Source organism: Eleginops maclovinus, chromosome 15 (assembly GCF_036324505.1).
Source record: "Eleginops maclovinus isolate JMC-PN-2008 ecotype Puerto Natales chromosome 15, JC_Emac_rtc_rv5, whole genome shotgun sequence".
In the NCBI taxonomy this organism is placed as follows: Eukaryota; Metazoa; Chordata; class Actinopteri; order Perciformes; family Eleginopidae; genus Eleginops; species Eleginops maclovinus.
Window position 1 is genome coordinate 10,595,611 of NC_086363.1, and position 15,041 is coordinate 10,610,651.

The window sequence follows — 15,041 nt, forward strand, 5'->3', positions numbered from 1 at the left end:
TAAGGTCATTATAAACCCTTTATAGAGCATTTAAACTCAGTGTGGAATGCTCTTTCCCCTTTCACTTGCGCAGCTTTATGCTTTTGTTCCGCCTTCCTACTACAAAAAGTGCCCCCACACAGTGTCACTGTGGCTGATTGAAATGCTCAAACAACAGGAAAGACTATCTTTGGTGGAGATGAGGCATGTTGCATTACATCATGCAGTCTCTCCTGCATATTTTGGGGGGCTTCAAACGAGACACTAGATGGCAACCATGGTGAGAAGGAGAAAGTGAGAGAGACAGACAGGAGGGGGAGAGAGAGCGGGAGGAGGGAAGAAGTGGGGGGGATGAATAACGTCGGGGTGGGACAGTGGAGGGACGGTCTGTTCATGGCACTGGGCGTGCAGCTGGAGGAGAGCTGCAGAGAGGGGAAACGACTGCGCAGCGGGAAAGGAGATTAATGCAGGTGTAAAAATTGGACGAGCCCAGATGGATGCAAGAGTTCTAAATTAAATAGTTTGAACTTTAGGTTGAATTTTTGCCACTAGGAGGGAATAGATCTGCAGTAGGCGGAGAGGAAGACAAGATGTGCTGCGTCCGTGGCGCCACTGGTGCGCTATCCGGGGACGGCGACGCACTGACACCCCGCGTTTAGATGGCTCCAACATTTGGGGTGCAAAACAGGTGTCAGGGAAGTGTCGTCACGAACCCCGGAAGCCGGAGGAGGTGGGAACATCAGAGGGAAAGATGGCAGCGAAATCCGATGGTCGCGGGGTCGTCACCGGTTTCGCCCAGCTGCACAACCTGGACGAGGTGGTGGGGACAGGGGAGGATGACAATCGGAACAGCAGCTCTTTCCACATCTGTCACTGCTGCAACACCTCGTCGTGCTACTGGGGCTGCCGGAGCGCCTGCCTGCATTACCTCCGGGGAAAGGGGAAAGGGAAGGAGAGAGATGCGGCGCGGCCACCTCAGGAGGAGCGCCTCTGGCTGGACTGCCTGTGGATCATCCTTGCGCTGCTGGTCTTTTTCTGGGACGTGGGGACTGATTTGTGGCTGGCCATCGACTATTACCACAAGCAGGAATTCCTGTGGTCAGGCCTGACCCTGTTCTTTGTGCTGGTGCCCTCGGTCCTGGTCCAGATCCTGAGCTTCAGGTGGTTTGTGCAGGATTACACTGGGGGAGGACTGGGCTCCGTGGAAGGGCTGAGTAACCGTAGAGCTTCAGCCACTCTGCAAAGAGACAGGTGCTGCCTCCTCTCTGTCTGGGTCTGGCAGACCGTCATACACATCTTTCAGTTGGGACAAGTGTGGAGGTAAGACAAACTTCAAGTTTTGGTTCACCTAAAACCTCCAAAGCACAATGTTCCCAGCCCCTCTCACTCTAACCTTTCTCTCAGCCTTCTAACCTCCTCCTGACTGTCACCTGGTATAACCCGCTGCTGTGTACATGACACGGGTAAAAAGCAGCACCGTGGTGATGCCATTACGCTCCACTGTGTGTTGTCAAACATGCATGCGTTTACAATATACATTCTGAACGCTTTGCAACAACTCCCATGCCCCTCATCCAAATGTGTCCATATCAAACTGCTACAGCTGCACAGATTTCGCACCGCTGTGATTGTTTCATCACAGTGCGCCATTGCGCTTGTGTGGGGAGGGAAGAGGGCTATTTGTTCAAAGACAGACAGGTAGTAGCCGACAGCTTGTGTGTGTGTGCGTGCGTGCGTGTGTGTTGGTGTCTGAGTGTCTGAGTGTGTGCGTCAGGCGCGCCGTTCACATCGCAGTGCACACGGTTGCCTCATTTCACCCCTTCTCCCTCCCCGCGTCGAATTCTCCAACTCTGCAACTAGAGGCCAGACGAGCATCTGTTTTCACGGCTCACAAAACTACATCTTCCCCCCACAGACATGATGTCATCGACTCCTCGGCGATGCTCGACATCTATGGTCCCCAAATCCGCTTTTTGGCCATACACATTGATGCGTCTGGGGACCGAGGGGATACTCATGGTGTACGTGTCTGCGCGTAATCTGTGGCATGTAGAGGCTACAGCCTACTAGTGAAATGTGACAGTGGTGTGCGCAGCTCTTTTACTCCATTTGGGCTGCTCAGTGGAAGCTGCGAGTTGTTTTTTGGTGCAGACAGACGCAGTGGCTGGCATTTAATGGAAAAAAGTAACGCATGATGGCTGCTCTGAGAGGACAGCCAAAGGCTTAAAAAATGTAAAACAGCACACAGTAAGAGTCAGAGGAAGGAGTCACTAGCTTTTCAGTCGACGTTTGTAGTGTTTTGTAGTGTTTTTTGGGCAACAGACTGACCACTGATTCTGTTGTTTGTGTTTGTCAGCTGCCTCTGGTCTTCATCAGGCCAATGGCTTTTGCTTGCCATGATTGTGTTTAAGTCTAATGCACAAGAACATGTGTGCTACAGGCTAAATTACTCACAGACTGGGAGTCAAATCTAAACTGAAACTCAATGACCTTTTAAAAAAAAAAAAAACCTAAATGCCACAAGCCTTAAATGTTACCTGATCATCCAGTTTTACATATCCACTCTCACAATTTAGTCTAAAAATAAACCTAATTTCCTTGTGGCTGAAAAGATCATCTCCACACTAATGCTCAGGTTTGATTTAGTGGACGACGGTGCATCCCGTCAAGATGGGTTTTCCCAGAATGAGACAATCTATTCTGCATTCCTCATCAGACTCATTTTAATCTGCACCTGAAGGCTATTATATTGATTACCTGCAGTTGTATGGGCTCAAGTTTATTTACTCCAGTGTGGTTCAATTGATTACTCTGCTCATATCTGTAGTGGTAAGAAGATATGGGGCGTGCTGGGACTGTTGCACAGTTAAAGTCATTTGTTGTGTTGGTGGTTACCGTGGTCGGTGAAAGTAAAGTGAGAGCATCTCAAGATGTCTAATCTCTGTTGTGCAATCAGGAGCCAGCTCTCTGTGGTGTCACTGGACAGGATGCAGCAGTGTCTGGGGGAAAACAAACTGCACTGGAGTCACATAATCTAACTAGCACATTAGATGTTTGGTCATGTCTCCAATCTTTCCTGTATGCTTAATGTACTTTATGTCTCTTTGGTGTGGTTGAAGAAGACTTTGTGTAGATTGATGTCTAGATTGTGTCCATGTTTTTGTAGCAATGTTATCGGATTAGACACACGAAACACAGACAGTTCAAAGTTCTGGGAAAATATGCTTATTTGCTTTCTGGCAGAGGTATGAAAAGATTGATACCACTCTCATGTCTAAAGGAAAAGTGAATCTATAGTCACAAGAAGGATAGCTTAGCTTAGCTTACTATAAAGACCGGACACCCTAGAAAACAGCTAGCCTAGCTCTGCCCAAAGCTAACAAAATCAATATAATAACCTTTTAAGATGCTCTCTGTTTTATTTTATATTATACTTCAACCAAATGACATGGAGCCCTGGAGGTGCTGTATATACAGTAGGTGGATAGTCACCTTTGTACAGAGCCAGGGAAGCAGTTTCCAACTTAGTGTTAAGCTAAGCTAGCTGTAGCTATACATAGAAAGCTATTAACCAAATTTCCCAAACTATTCTTTTATGGAAGTTGAAACTTTGTTGTGTCTTGGGTATATCTGTGTAAAAATTGCACTTGATCAAAAATGCTGGCTTGAAGCAATTATATACATTTTTGGCATCAAAATGGTTTTGTAATGGACATTGATGCTATTCCATTAGTGTGAGCATCAAATCGGTTCTGCCTGGCCTTTTGTGGTTTGAAACCTTGATGTTGTTAAATAGTAAACTTTGGGAGCATTTCTGTAGTGGGACAAAATTAAATGTTAGAACTATGCAAACCACAGTACAGCATTTGGACTAGCTTCAGATTTACAGCTACAGTAATAAAACTTGACCTAAGGTAGCGGCATAGAAATTTGCTCATTAGAAACTCTAAGGAAAGATAATGTGTTGGTGTGTATGTTGTGACAGCACCAAGCTTTGGGCGCGGGATCATTGTCAGGCCACTGACAGTTTCCCCTCGGACATCCTCTGCCCGGATGCTGGTTTGGGGTTGAAGGTCAAAAGCTGCTCTTGTCAGCTTAGTGAGAGTTCACAACCTACAACACTTTATATGGAGATTGTTAGTCACTGTGATAGTCCAGACTAACAATAGGCAGTATCTGCTATCAACTTACATTGTATTAATATGTGTAAATCGAACAGTAAGTTTTAGTTCCAGTATATGGTACAATTTACTATCTGTATTTGTCATCTCTCCTATTTCTTCATCATCTGGGGAATACATTTTCAATGGCAGGATTTCAAAGGAACTGCCAGTCCTCAGCATTCTCAACAAGATGCCACAGTATCAGTTTTGGGGATGTTTTGCCATCATTAATATAAGAAAGCAAGATGAAATTCTGACAGGAGTCAAAAACACTGCCTCATTACTCATCATTTCTACATTCAATTTGCTGCCTTCCCTCTGTGCACCTGAGGACCAAACCGACGACAGGACTGCAGAGCTTGTTTTGCAGTTGTCTTCTTGTTAATTGCTGCCAGAACAGGGAGGATCCCTCTCGCGTCTGTAATCCCGGTCTGTCACTGTCTCCCCACACCTGTGTGTGTGCCTTAAGCTTTACAGATTCCACTCACATATGCTCAGGCACACAGTGGATCACACATACAAAGAGGTCTCCTGGCGACCTGATGGACAGCTTAAAAACAAATGCATCCGTCTTTGCTCCCCAAGGAATTCCTTGTAGAAAGTTGTGGAAGCTCTTTGTTGTGGAAATCCCTGCGGAATTGGGCTGGGTGTTTCCTTCTGTAATAATCATTGTAGCATATTTCTAGCTTTTCACACACGCATCAATAACCATTTGATGTATTTTGAATAGATGGCAGTGTAACAGTGTCTTTTTAAATTGGTCATCTTTGGAATACCCAGTTAATGTTTGTTTAAAAACACAAGACTCAGGAACTGTCCGGTCCTTAAATTCTGACTCACTCGAGCGATGGGTTTCATTGCATTTTATTGGCATTTTCAACAGCCGTGGCCCTATACCGCCCTATTTAAACACACTGAGTGTTGCAGGTTGTGTACATGAGAGTTTGTATTGATTAACTCTGTCTCATTGGGTGTCATACAGGCCATGAGGCAAGCACATCACAGTTGCACAGCATCACAGCCACAATGATATCTGATCGATGGGGTTCATGTTTTGATATTATGAAACAAGATATTAGGCTTAATATTGGGCTCAGTGCACACTTGTTGTTTATTGTGTTATATATACATATATATATATATATATATATATATATATATATATATATATATATATATATATATATATATATTGTATTGTATTTATTTAGTTGTTTATTGAAGGGGTGGAATAGACTTATATTATTGTTTGGTTATAGTGTATTGTTGGTTTAGTTTAATTTGAGTGAAGTTGTCATTTACCATGAAAAAAGTTGGCAGGAGGTTTGTGGAGAGTTACTGAAAATATGTTTGTTAATTACTGTTTTTTTGACAATGCTGGCTTCTGTCTAGGAGACAGTGTGTGGGTGCGTTATTGTTTGACTTAATATATTCCACTTAAGTGCCAAGATGCAATGCACTTCAGTCTATTAAATTGCTAATCCTCCATATGTGCAGGGGTTAAATGACAGCACAGTGATAGCACCTTTGTCGTATTATTACATGATTGAAACTGTAAATCCATCTTGGCTCTCAAGGAATTCTCCAGTTCTGCAGCAGCCCTTACAATTGTGGGAAATGTTTGACAACACAAATCTGATGCTTGGATTACACTTTAATCCAGGACAAGAGTGCGGGCTCACCACCGAGCAACGCGAAGAAAATCGCCTCATGGTTGACATCTGCCTCTGCTTCCCAGCCTGGTAAATATTAATGCAGACTGGGAAGGAGTCGACTAAAGCCTCTCTTGGCTGACTGGGCTTCTTGTAGTTGCCAAAAAAGGTTTGTACACGCAGTGAGGCGAGACGTTCAGATGATACAAAGCAACCAGCTGCCCCGTATATGAAAAGAAAAACAGCTGACAGGTACAAAAGTGAAGAGATGAAGGCTTGGATAAATTGGTGACAATCCATATAATTATGTATTGAGAGTTTCAAATGGAGAGAGATGAGAACATCTTGTTCCCTCTACTTGGAGTATATTTGGAGAGAGGAAAATCTGTGATAGACGGCTGGGACTTGGGCTTCTCATTCAGTTTGCTGGCAGAGTAAATGAGTGTGGGAATATATCTTAATATATCCAATTGTTTCCCATTGTTGTAAAAGCATATGAACAAAATGTGTCTTACAAGTTGCACACAGCCTTTTATAGTAAAAACCTTAAAATACCAGTCCCTCGAATACCTTTGAGAACAAACGATGAGAAGAGCACACAGGCACAATCGGAAACCATTTATCTGTATTAAGGTACACATCAGACTACACTGTGTGATATTTACAGACAGCGCATTAAGCTTTCATTGTAGCTCGGGAACATATCTGTGCCACACCACTCACTTTCTCATTAGCACTGATAACAGGGGACAAACCTTTAAAGCCGGCGTTTAAAGAAAACCCCCAATTACGCGACAGAGGAGCCTATCAAAATGCGAAAGAGAGACAGCTTCCTCGGGACCGTATCACAGCTGGGGGTAAAGAGACAGAACGCCATAAATGGCACAGAAATATGTGCTCCAGCTTTTTTCAAGCAGCAGAGGAAGAGAGAAGGGGAAAAAGGAAATTCAATTGCTGTTTTTGGTTCAGAGTCATCAAGATTTGACTTCAAGCTGAGTTATTGAATTAGAAAGTAATGCCGGGAAAACGTTTGATTCAGCATGCTGTATTTATTTGAAACCAAACGTTTTAGCGCTTGATAAAGAGGCAAATACACCGTTTAAACTGTCATTGAAATCATAAAAGAATGTTTTTGGTTACTAAACCTAAGGTAAAAACCCCTAAAGTAAATGAGTAGCTAGCATGAGGGCGATTCCAGTCACATTTCTGCTGATGCTGGCTGTTGCTGCAGAGACTGTTAAATCCAGTACAGGGAGAATAAATGGGGATAAAGACACCATGATGATGATGCTTGATTTAACCGTCTCTGGCTTGTCTGCTGAAAACAATATGCTGTAGTAGAAGCCTGAAGGCCCCGATGTTGCATCCTTGCTGTCTCTCAGCACTGGTCAACAGACAGATACAGGCTGCATTCATGATGGAATATTAAGCACATGGGCAGATGGGTTACCAGACACACATTTGTATGCAGGTCACATAGATATGTGTACGCGCACACACAAAACCAAACGTCAGGGGAGTTGAGAGTAGCTCTTTTTTTTAAATAAACCTCCTCATATGCAGTCTCACATCACAGCCTCTCTCTTGCTCACGGACACACAGAAACACATGGCAGAATTAGAGATTTCCATGTCCTGTTTCTTCAGGCACTTAGATGAGAGAGAGGTTGTGCAGCCCGTGGACGATGAACTCCTCCCACCCTCCCCCGGCTAGAAAACGAAAAGTCATCTATTGCACACTTTCCCTCAGAGCACAGAGATTAAAACTATTAAAAACACATCAGTGAACCACACCAGTGCACCGGGTGACATGTTTGTTTATTATAATAAGCATGGGCACTGAGGTTCACTTTGATTCCATCCCACAAACATCATCTTGCTGCCAGAAATACTCACCAGAGCATTAAATGTGTATTAATCCACAGTTGAAAGTAGTCCCCCATAAAAGCACTGTTTTGTACTGCGTTTGTGATGTTTGCTGAAAGCTACTGTGCCACGTTTTATTTATATTTGTTAGCAGTTGTTTTAGGAACCAATGTCCTAAAGGCTGAATGCACTGACATAGTATGGTAGTCTGAAAGTGTAAAACAACTGAATAAGGTTAGCTTAGCTTCAAATTTACCTGGTGGCCACAAAAAAAAAATCTCTCTTTTGCCAAGAAAGCCGATAAAAACAACTGTGTGGAGCTGGAACTCGAAATCAAGGCAAGCTGGAATAAACGTCTGTGCATATTCAGCAGGACGCAATAACTGGGAAGTACAACTGGAATATCCCAAACGTTTTTTAGCATTTATGCCAGAAGATCAATACTCATTGTGCAGGAAAAAGGTTTCGTCTTTTGGCCGGGTATCTCTTTCTTGTGATACTTCTTATTTCGTATTGTTGACTTTGCTCTTATATTAGATCCTCTTTTAATCTACTTAGTATTTCCCTATTTGCTTCTGTGTATGTTAACATGTTTGCACTCTTCTCTTTGGCTTGCTACAGTTGTAGCTTGCATGCTTTTGGAACTTGACTGATGACGGGTTTATTGACTTTCAAGTCTGTTGTTTGTTCATTGTGGCGTGGGCCTAGTTCTGTTTGGCAATTATATATTGGCTGCCACAATTCAATTCTCCCTACAGCTGTTATTTCCATTCCCCTCTAAACTAAAATCTAAATCTGCCCTGTTGCAACTTTTCCTTTGAGCTCTTCTGAAGCGCACACAACCAACACATTGTGTGTGTTGTGTGATTAATATGTTTTCACATTATCCTGCTGTATATTCTGCTTGGAGAAAATCATAACCTTGGCCCACAGGATATCTAGTGCGAGGTGAAAGGCTATTTTTTAATATTGAAACTCCAGCTTAATAGTTGCATTCCTTATCCTGTAGTCTCTCCTGAATAAGGTGATGCCCGCTCTCCCAGATGGACAATGTGAGACGATAGTCGGTTCTCTATGTACTCTCTCTCCCTCCATTAATGCTCTTTGCAAGCTCAAGCAACACTATTACCATCTGTCCTCCCTGCAAAGTTAACATATGTTTTTATTTTTATCCCTCCCTATCACTTACACCTATTAATGTTCTTAGGCTCCTCATAAAGCCTTTTATCCTCCTCCATCCGTCCTGGAAGGAGACACCACACTGTTCCTCTGCGCCGTGTTATCCTCTCCGTATTTTCTGTAGTTAGAGTGGTCGGGCTTTCTACACTGTGAGCTAAAACGCTGTGTCCCTCACCACCAGTTAAAGGCATCCTCCCTCCCCTCCATCATCTCTTTAAGGCTATGTTTCTCTCCCTGTGTTGCCTTCACATAAAGCGGCACTTGACCTCCCTTTCTGTCAAGGAAACTAGAGCATCTGGCTCCTGCCCCATTACTACTCAACAACCCTCCCTCTTTCCCTTATCCTGCCACCCCCCCGTCTTTTACTCCATACAGAGCCCATTTTCAGATCCCCCAAATTCAACCACCCTTTTCACTTCTTTCCTTCTGCCCCTTATTTCTGACAAAACGTCTAATTTCTGCAAGAAACTGTTACACTGTTTCAACCTGTGGCTAATTGGCTCTCCTCTAAACGCTATACACCATTCATTTGGATTTGCAGCTTTTCAAAGGCTTATTTATGGTCTGTTGAAAAGACTACACACAATACAGTGAATCAATACCAAATGGTGCAAAAATGGAACCAACATTTGAAGGTGGATAAAATAAGATTTTGATATAGCTACTGAATCAAATTACTCGGTTTTTTTTTGTGAAAAGGGCTGCTAGTATTTCAGATCCACTGAGAATCAGCCCCACGACTCAGCGCAGTGCGGCTGTCAGCCACTTTTCAGCTCAAGTCAAAACAATGTTGGTTCACATACATCTGTGGGACACTGCACTCAGCCCAGGAGCTCACATGCAGTGGCTGTACACAACCTACCCAGAGTGAATGGGAAGAAAAACAAGCAGCAGGCGGAGAAACTCAAACAATCAGGAAATGAAAAGGACCCAGATATTTTCCTCCGGAGCTGTATGCTCAAACAAAGGACTAAAAAAAAGTGTTGTTGAATAATAACAATATATTTTCTTCGCCAAGTTACACTCTGCCTTACAGGGGACACAAAACTATAATGAAATAAAAGGTGAATGCAACTTTATAGAAGTAAAAAAAACACAAACACACTATACCATGGAAATAAATGAATATTCGGGACAGTTACCGTATGTAGGCACTTTCAGATTGATAAAAACTAATGTAATTCTTTTGTTAATTTTTCCATAAAGGACTACCAAATAAAGGTATTTTCACCAGATTACCACAAAGTATCGCTTTTCTGGTCAAATTTCTGTAGGCAAAATGTAAGAAAGCATCTTATGAGTTAAACAGATCCTAATTCAAAGGATAATATATATACACACACACACACACACACACACTTCTCAGCACTTTTTTGAAGCCGTCTGTTTTTTTTCAAATATCTGGGCTGTGTCTTGGAAGCTGCATCAGCAGTGCTCAGAGAAGACCACCATTGTTTGAGTCTAATCATGGTCGACGCTCCAGGCGTCAGCTTGATAAACAGACAATCTCTGCTTATAAATAATTGAACAGCCCCGTTAGTTCTCTCGCTCTCACGGTGTCACACTCTCAGGGATTCACAGTCGTCTCTCCTCATTCTCGTATTTGCATGGTGATACCCTGCTTAGTGAGCTGTTACACTTGCTGAGAATTGAGCAATATGAAGATACGCCGCATGCAAAGTCAAAAGAGCACACTCCTTTCATCTTATCGTGTGCATACTGTCTCAGCTCACTAAGCCTGGTGTCACCATGCAATTAATACCTAAGGTAGGAATAGTAAGTGTAAAAGTTAGATGTGATTGGTTTGATTCACAGGGGTTTCAGGTCCATGTGCTGAGATGGTGGTTTGTGAGTAACAGTATAATTCAATCAGTCGGCCAGTTATTCACTGTACTGTTTGAATTAAATAAGGATGTGTTGCCTATAACTGAAAAATCAAGTATTGATTCCTTTAAAAAAAAGAATCACATTACAATTGAAAGGTTTGCTGTCTCATTAGATACAAATATATATTTTTAATGTTACCACACAGTCAGTCAAGATACTAAGTTAAGATACTAAACACGGGGGTCTCAAAAAGATCTTTTTTTTTATTAAAGGGACGAACCATGTGATTTCTGCTCATGTTTAATATAAGGCCTTTCCTGCCCATTTTACTCAAGTTTTTTTGAATGGGTTAAACACAAAATATATAAGACCAAATAAAACATGTTCATTTGAGATTTTTGATCAAATTTCCCCCTAAATTAGTGTCTTAATGCTAAGATAAGCCAACCATCTCCTGGCTCCAGCTTCACGGTTAAAGACAGATGTAAGACTCGTATCACACTTCTTATCTACGTATTGGTGACAAGGCGAATATGCAATATTTCCCCACTATTGCCTTAAAAATATTAAATTCTAAATCCTCATGCTTTGTTGATTCACAGGTTTCATTTCCTGTAAGAAACATCTGATCTGGCTGACACGATACTGGGGCCTCATCATATTGAGGACAGTCCATATTCAGACACTCCTCAATATCCTCACTATCCATCCCTTCCTCTCATCCTCATGATTGTGGTTGGCTGGCTTTTTCCTTTCTCCAGGTGACCGTGGCAAGCCAGGAGAGCTCAATTAGGATCCTGAGGGAGACCTACTAGCATCACAGTAGAGAGGGCGTCTGCTCAGAAGTCCAACAGTCATCAACTATATAGGTTCACACCAAATTGAGCTTCAGATTTGAGTTTTCTGGTTATTTTTTTCTAACCCTTGTACCTCTTTGTGACCCTCTGTCTTCTTCTGTTCTCTCGTTTCTTCCCCTTTTGTTCCAGCTTTTCCTTCCTCCTTGCCTGTATGACTCTTTCTTCTTTCATCTCTTGCTTTGTTCCCTCCCTCCTGTTTGCCCTCAGAGTGAGTGGCAAATTAACTGCGTGCAAGCTTTTGGGACAAAAGCAAGAGATCACTCCTCTGTTGATCCCCTTATATAAACTTCAGCCACCTGCCTCTCACCTAGACTGTATACTTGTAAATGTGTGTGCAGATTGGCGAGTGTGAGTGTGAATGCATAGGAGGTGTGAATGTTCTCCTGCCTTATGCTAACATTAGTTTTGATAAGCACTTGACTCATCTCGTATGGTATAGTGTAAAATATCTGACGCTTTGACGCATAGTTCAGCTCTTCAGAAAGACATGGTGTGAGAGTGTTGATCGTATTATTATAAATTCAGATCCTCATTAGTGGAATTAAAAGAATGCAACATTGACTCTTATAGCAACTTTCAAAGCAGAATTTACAAAGTGCTGAACAGAAAGAAGAAAAGAGGAAAGAGGGGGACACCAACATCTGAAAACAGGCAGAAATTAGTGTAAAAATGACAATATACAAAGGTATAAAATGAAGACAAAACCAAAATCCAGCCAAATTCCAAACCAATCTCATTTTTTAACATGATATTAAACATTTTAGAGAGGTTGTTCAAGAGTTAAGGGCATACTATGAAATAAGGTAAAACAACAACATTCTAAATATTACATTTGTGCAGAGGATCTTGACTGATGCTTTAGTGCAATTGCCATAAATTCACAGCTTATGCAATTACACAAACCAGATTTACTGCATTTTCTTAATGATACTTGTATATGAACACGTCAACAATCATTTATCTAGAATGCTAGGCGTGTTAATATACTGCATAGTGTGTCAATTTAGGCCCAGTGTGTAGATGATCATTGTTCTACGTTGGACTTGGTCTGCGGGGTTTTCAGGATGAAATGGAGTCAGTGAGATATTTTCAGCCACCGTGTCTGAGTGGATTAGACCAGTATTCCTTTAAGGGACATAACAGCTTGAAAACTGCTGCTGCAACTCCATTCCCTCCATATGAATTAGAGGTTTGGAAGAAGCCTAAAAAACTATGACCAGAAAGCTGATTTTTCAAGAGAGAGAATGTTGTTTGGAAATGATGTTTGATTGAAATAGATATATATATAAAGGCCTATTTGCTCTAATGTATTTAAAGTAATGTTTGTTCCGGGACAAGGACACACAAACTCATTCACATAGTTTTCTCTTCCTTTTATCTCCCACACATGCAACATTAAACCTCTATGAGTAGATGAACACATCTTTTCATACTCTTCAGAAAGTGGCCATTTTTACATGATTTTTTTGTGGCAACCCCTGTTTCTATGTTTGACTCCGCTCACATTTTGCAATAAATAGATTCATGCTCTGTGCAGTTTTATGCGGGACGCGGCAAGATTAGCAGGATGTTTAATCATGGAGCCTTTTGAAATAAGCTTAACATTTATCTGAGAGCTAGGCAAAAGAAAAAAAAAAAAAAAGCACAAGAATTATTTTCGTCTGTACCGACGGGAGAGGTCCTTGGGAATCCAAAATCAAGCAGCACTATCAAATGTTTCAGTGTCTGTTTATTGATTTATTTGGGACTTTTTTGATATTGTGTTTTCAGTGCCAGACTTTGAGGCTTTTCCCAAACCATTTATGTTCAAGAGAGAGGTGGTTGTTTGTTTTCTGTCCTCTCTGGCATTTTTCCCTCACTGCCACAAGAGATTCGAGACTGGTCTTTGTCTTTTTTGGCATGGTCGAGCTCTCCTCTCGCTCACCTTCCCACTGGGCACAAATCTCTGCTCTTTGAAGACAAGTGAATGTAACACATGGAGCAATATGCAGCACTGTCAAGCACCACAGGCTCGCAGCCGACATAATATCTGCACAGTGAGGGGTTTACGCTCCTATGTGCAGTCTGAACCTGAAGGACGTCACCAAAAATGTGACTTTAAGGCGGCTTTTCAACAGGATTTTAGTTCAGAGGATCACCTAGCTACTCTTCTCACATCAGCACAAAACATGTGAACATTTTCTTATAGTAGACATGCTGGAGGTGACCTTAAACATATCAAATGTTTTTTCTCCTCACCCCCCCCCCCTCAGCATTCTGGGTTGAGTGTAATATACATTATAGTGTTTCTGCCATCCTCATTATGTCCTTATTAGGCCTTGATTCTTGTTTCTAATCTGAGCTAGCCCAATGAATATCGGCTACTTTTAGGTATATCTGCAAACAAGAGTCAATCTTTTCACAAGTTTGTCAGCCGGTCTTTCTCAGCAACAATAGGTCAGAGGTCAAACTGTAGCATAAATGTTTAATTTTCCATATTTCTGAGAATTTTCAGAACTTTTTGGCTTTGAAGTGGAAGTTGTGCAGATTCCAGTCGGTAAATAACACATAAACCAACAGGAATAAGGAATCTTTAAATGTGGGTCTGGTTAACATTTTGACTAACCAAGAGATGTTAATAATTTGATAAATGTCTATAGCTTTATTAATCAAATATGTGACTATTTTCTTTAAACCAAATACAACATAATCCTTTAAGGCCAGATATAACAGAGAATCTGGAGAACCAACTTTGTCAAAATGTAAAAAGGTGGCTTAGACTCTCGAGGTCCTTCCTTCTGAAGAAAATAAATCTTAATATTAATTATTAATGCATTTTATTATTCTGTAATTTGGGTAGAATATAAATCTTAGTAAATCCTTAACTAAGACTTTCATGTCAAATGGCATAGGGTGGATTTTTTTCTATCTAGATTTTTTTCTAAGAAGCTTTTGTTTCTGAAGTCTTTGGCCATGTGTTTTTGTATATTTGTGAGTACGATTTATTTGAGCCCATCAGAAAATGGTTAAAATTAGGAACTTGAAAGGGCTCACAAAAATGATGAGTTTTATTAGTTTTGATATAATGCCTCCACCATTTGCATAGTTACAAATCCCTTTTACATTAATATATCAAGCCAAATGCTTTATATACTATACAGTCATTCTTACACTTCAGAGTTCTGTGTGTGTGTGTGTGTGTGTGTGTGTGTGTGTGTGCACTGTGCAGGCTGGCTTGTGTGTTTGTGCATTCTCCTCCCTGGATTTGGACGGTTGATGATGACTTGATGCGTCAGGTTTCATTTACTCCTGTCCTTGCCAGAGACGCTGTGAAATTAATTAAGCCAAAACATTCATTTGCCTACGGTTTACCACAGTGTCCAACTAGTTATTAACAAGCCTCGCATTAAAGCTTCTGGATTTTTTTCAAAATCTGTGTACGATAGAGAGAAAATAATAATAGGGAAATATTTGCCTGTGTGATTGAAGTTGAAAAAGACAAAGAAAGGACGAAGAGATCATAGGAGAGCGTTCAGTGGA

At 41.5% G+C, this 15,041-nt stretch overlaps 1 protein-coding gene across 1 annotated transcript in view; it reads left to right on the forward strand.

Moving 5' to 3' along the window:
* Positions 1-364: 364 nt before the first annotated feature.
* The window catches only part of xkr6b (XK, Kell blood group complex subunit-related family, member 6b), a 39,676-nt gene continuing 24,999 nt past the window's right edge, over positions 365-15,041 (forward strand). Inside the window, exons 1-2 of the mRNA XM_063902437.1 lie at positions 365-449; positions 532-1,299. Coding sequence (XP_063758507.1) covers positions 731-1,299 — 569 coding nt within the window. The 5' untranslated portion in view covers positions 365-449; positions 532-730. The remainder of the gene's footprint in view (positions 450-531; positions 1,300-15,041) is intronic.